Source organism: Meleagris gallopavo, chromosome 14, assembly GCF_000146605.3.
Source record: "Meleagris gallopavo isolate NT-WF06-2002-E0010 breed Aviagen turkey brand Nicholas breeding stock chromosome 14, Turkey_5.1, whole genome shotgun sequence".
In the NCBI taxonomy this organism is placed as follows: Eukaryota; Metazoa; Chordata; class Aves; order Galliformes; family Phasianidae; genus Meleagris; species Meleagris gallopavo.
The window spans coordinates 3,894,574-3,898,424 of NC_015024.2; the positions used below are offsets into that span (position 1 = coordinate 3,894,574).

Below are 3,851 nucleotides of genomic sequence, written 5' to 3' on the forward strand. Positions count from 1 at the left end.
TTTTTAATTTCATAAGAGATATTGTTTATAAGACTTGTCTGTAACCACTTACTGATCCACAGGTTCTACTTTGTCTGACCTCATTTTCTGACTTTGCTTGGAGGATCCAAACAGTACCAAAGCACTCTTAAATATTAGAGAGGCCAGATACTAGAGAGCCAGGCTTTAAGGAACCTTTTTAATACAGGAGTCCATTGCTGACCAGTGCAATGGAGCTGTATTGAAACAATGAGAAACTTAGTAGAAACCAGAAACTTAATAGTTGCAGAATTACAGTTCAGATATTTGCAGATTTGCAAACTTGAGAATAAGAAAGCAGGGAATCAATCAGTTGTACCATGCTGACATCTGCCTGTTTTCTGTAGTGTCTGTCTGGAAGACTGATCTGCAGGCTACAAGCTAGTGCCTGCTGCCCTATACCCAGGGAACTAAGGAGCCCTTTTCTCTGTGCCTGGATGTAGAAACAATCAATCCAGAAAAACTTTTGAACGTAAAACACTCAACAAATCTTCTCTCTCCCTCCCACCTCCCCGCTCTGTTTTGCAGGGAGTGTTTATCTTCAGTGCTGTCCAAATGACTCCTCTCACAATGGGAAGTTATGTTTTCCCAAAATGGGGCCAAGGGGTTGGCTGGTTCATGGCTTTGTCTTCTATGGTGCTGATACCAGGCTATATGGCATACATGTTTCTTACTCTGAAAGGCTCCTTGAAACAGGTAAGTATCTCTTTTTCCTGTCTGCGTGATTGAATCCTGTAAAACCTGTGCACACTGACAAAAGATTGCTGAGCACTTATTTTCTAGTTATATCCTTTCTGTGGAGTCACTAACTGAGCCAGTTATTTTGCATCAGGATGAGAAGTATAAAAACATATACTAAATAGACAAGACAGTGTCTATATGGTCTGCTATTCAACACTTTTCCCCACATTAAGTGTGGTCCTTATTTCCAGGCTTTGACAATTCCAGACGCTTTGCACCTCAGCTCTTCATGCTCATGAAAAAAGTAGCAGTTTGCAAAACACGCAAATTTGTCCTTATTAATGCAAGACATGCTGTCATCTATCAAAGCAGGTGATGCTGAAAGGAATAGGAGTCAAACTCTTAGAAGTGAACCATTGCAGCTCTTGATTTCCCTGAATTTGCTCATAGTGAATCTGTTCAGCGTCTCCCTGCAATGCGGTCAAATATTTGAGCTTCTGTTCTACATTTTGCCTGTTGAAAGCTATAATGGCTGCCTGATTGTATTGCATCTGAGAAAAAGTACAAGTAAAAATCTCAAATGTATCTCATGATTATGCTGCATCTTCTGTTAGTTCTCAATTAAAGGATTTCTATTAAAACTATTAAGAGTTACTTTATTGAAGAACATTAGAAGCCATTTTCTTCTCATCGTATTCTGCTCTTAGCTTCTCCCTGAGTCCTTATTCCATCTGTTAAAAAGGAGATGACACTCCCCATGTGACAGAGGCTTCTTATGGCTTAAATCCATTTTAAGATCCTCAGGGAAATGCCGATGACAGTGTGAAATGCTAATAGGGTTACTGACCAGTACACTGTTTAATTGTCAATTGTCCTCCTTAATTTTTTGAAGTGTGTGCATCCTTAGTTTTCTCTCCCCAGGCAATAGTCTTATTCTGTGTATAAGAGACACTTCAGTTGAAACACACAACTCTGTCCTCCATGACTATGTGTCAAAATGATTTTGTCAGAATTTCTGGAATATTCTAAAATCAGCTGACAAAGCCATTCTTGCAAAGAGGCAGATGATCGTAAGCAGAATTGATGGGTAATGGCTCATGAGTTGCTCAGACCTGTATCCAAATATTTCTCTCCAGAAAATTTTAGAAGACTTAGCAATGCTTCAGAGATTTCTGTAAAATATTTTCTGTTATTACTGACATATGCTTTTTCTTACTCCTACTTATTCAGTATCTTTATCTTGGTCTTACAAAAATGTTTATGTGCAAATGGACAATTGTTGCCCTTATATCAATAATTCTTTCCTTGCCAAGATTGTAAGACCACAATAGAACTTCCTCAGTTCAGTCTTCCTGTAGATTAAGGTTCCATTTGTGAAGGCATTTGAATGATTTTCAAATTTTGAATGCATTGACAAATGTTTTCACCAACAGAGTGCAGGTGATTGTTCTCTTCTATTCTGTCCTTGTGAGGCCCCAGCTGGAGTACAGCATCCATGCCTGGGCCCCCAACCCAAAAAGGATTCAAAGCTGTTGGAGCTGGTCCAAAGGAAGGCTGTGAAGATGATCAGAGGGCTGGAGCGCCTCCCCTGTGAAGAAGGGTTGAGGGAGCTGAGCTTGTTCAGCCTGGTGGAGAGAAAGCTCCAAGGAGACCTCAATTTCCAGCTATATTCCTGAAGGGAGCTCATAAGCAGGAAGGGGAATGAATTTTTACACAGTCTGATAGTGATAGGATAGGGGGGAATGGCTTTAAACTGAAAGAGGGGATATTTGGGTTAGATGTTAGGAAGAAAGTTTTTACTCAGAGGGTGGTGAGGCACTGGAACACGTTCCCAAAAGAAATTGTGGATGCCCCATCCCTGGAGACATTCAAGGCCATGCTGGATGGGGCCCTGGGCAGTTTGATCTAATAGTTAGCAACCTTGCCCATGGCAGGGGAATTGGAGTTTGATTATTAAGGCTCCCTTCCAACCTAAGTTATTCTATGTTTCTGTGATCATTAGATAATAGAAAACATGGCAGTCACATGCTTTGTCATTGAAAAGTGGACTCCCTTCCTCAGTACAGGTGTGAGCTACACAGATGAGCTTCATGACTGGAGAACACAAAAGGACTAGGAGAGACCAAACAGAAATAAAAAGATCATAAACACAAATCTACCTAACCTTTTGTATTCTTAGAGGTAGTAACTCATAGAAGCTGCAACTGATTCTCTTTCATCTTTCTGACCCATTGAGGGGGTCACCATCACTTCTCTGAGAACCACCATGTTGCCAACTGCAAACTGTTTAACCTGTCTGCACTGTTTAACCTGTGCCCTTGCAACAGAGTCTTGCCTCTCCTACTCCATGCTACAGTCTCCCCAGATTTCTTTCCCTTAGGCATACTCAGTTGAACGTGCCCAGTGCATATAACATGTACCATGGTACATGTGGTCTTTCAACTCCTGCTGTCATGTCTCCTACAGAGCACAGTTCAAACTGCTCAAAATAGATACAGACTGACTAAACTTCATGCCATTCCTCACTCTGATCCATGTTCCTCTTCTTTCTGCATAGAAACAAGACTAAGATAATTTGGTTTTGCTCCCATTCCAGAAAACTTACGGAGCAAAGATATTGGAAGAGTTTGTGTTCAAATCTCAGTACATGAGCCATTTAAGCATAGCCTTACCTAACATAAGTAAATTTTCTTATTGTATTGGACTGGGCTATTTTGTGACATGCTCAATATCAATAGTATTTTTGATAATGTTTTCAATATACGAGACCAGTATATATAGGACCTTAGGAGATGGGCGGAATTTTTTCACCTCAGCTCCAATACCTAGCCAGTGATTGTCTTTAAAAAAAAAAGAAAAAAGAAAAAGTTTAGAAGCAGATTTTTGACTGCCTCACGTTTTTTGTTGTTCCTTAAACAGCGCATCCAAGTAATGATTCAGCCCAGTGAAGACATCAGTCATCCTGAAAATGGGCCGGATCAGGCCCAACAGAGCAACTCTGCAAACAAAGAAGCCTACATCTAAATTTCTGTATTACAAAAGTACAAATACTACTCCAGAAAAACAAAAAATATGGTTGAATATGACCACAAATTTAAGTCTGAGAATATAATTACCTACCTCTAGTGGCAAAAAAAAAAAAAAGAAAAAAG

The 3,851-nt window shown here is 40.0% G+C and overlaps 1 protein-coding gene and 1 long non-coding RNA gene across 2 annotated transcripts in view; one reads left to right on the forward strand and one right to left on the reverse strand.

Annotated features, from left to right (window-relative positions):
- The window catches only part of SLC6A1 (solute carrier family 6 member 1), a 17,273-nt gene extending 13,430 nt beyond the window's left edge, over positions 1-3,843 (forward strand). Inside the window, exons 13-14 of the mRNA XM_019620014.2 lie at positions 547-714; positions 3,619-3,843. Of these exons, the coding sequence (XP_019475559.1) occupies positions 547-714; positions 3,619-3,723 (273 nt within the window). The 3' untranslated portion in view covers positions 3,724-3,843. The remainder of the gene's footprint in view (positions 1-546; positions 715-3,618) is intronic.
- Positions 1-3,851, reverse strand: part of LOC109369903 — a 96,689-nt gene that overhangs the window by 14,509 nt on the left and 78,329 nt on the right. The window lies entirely within an intron of this gene.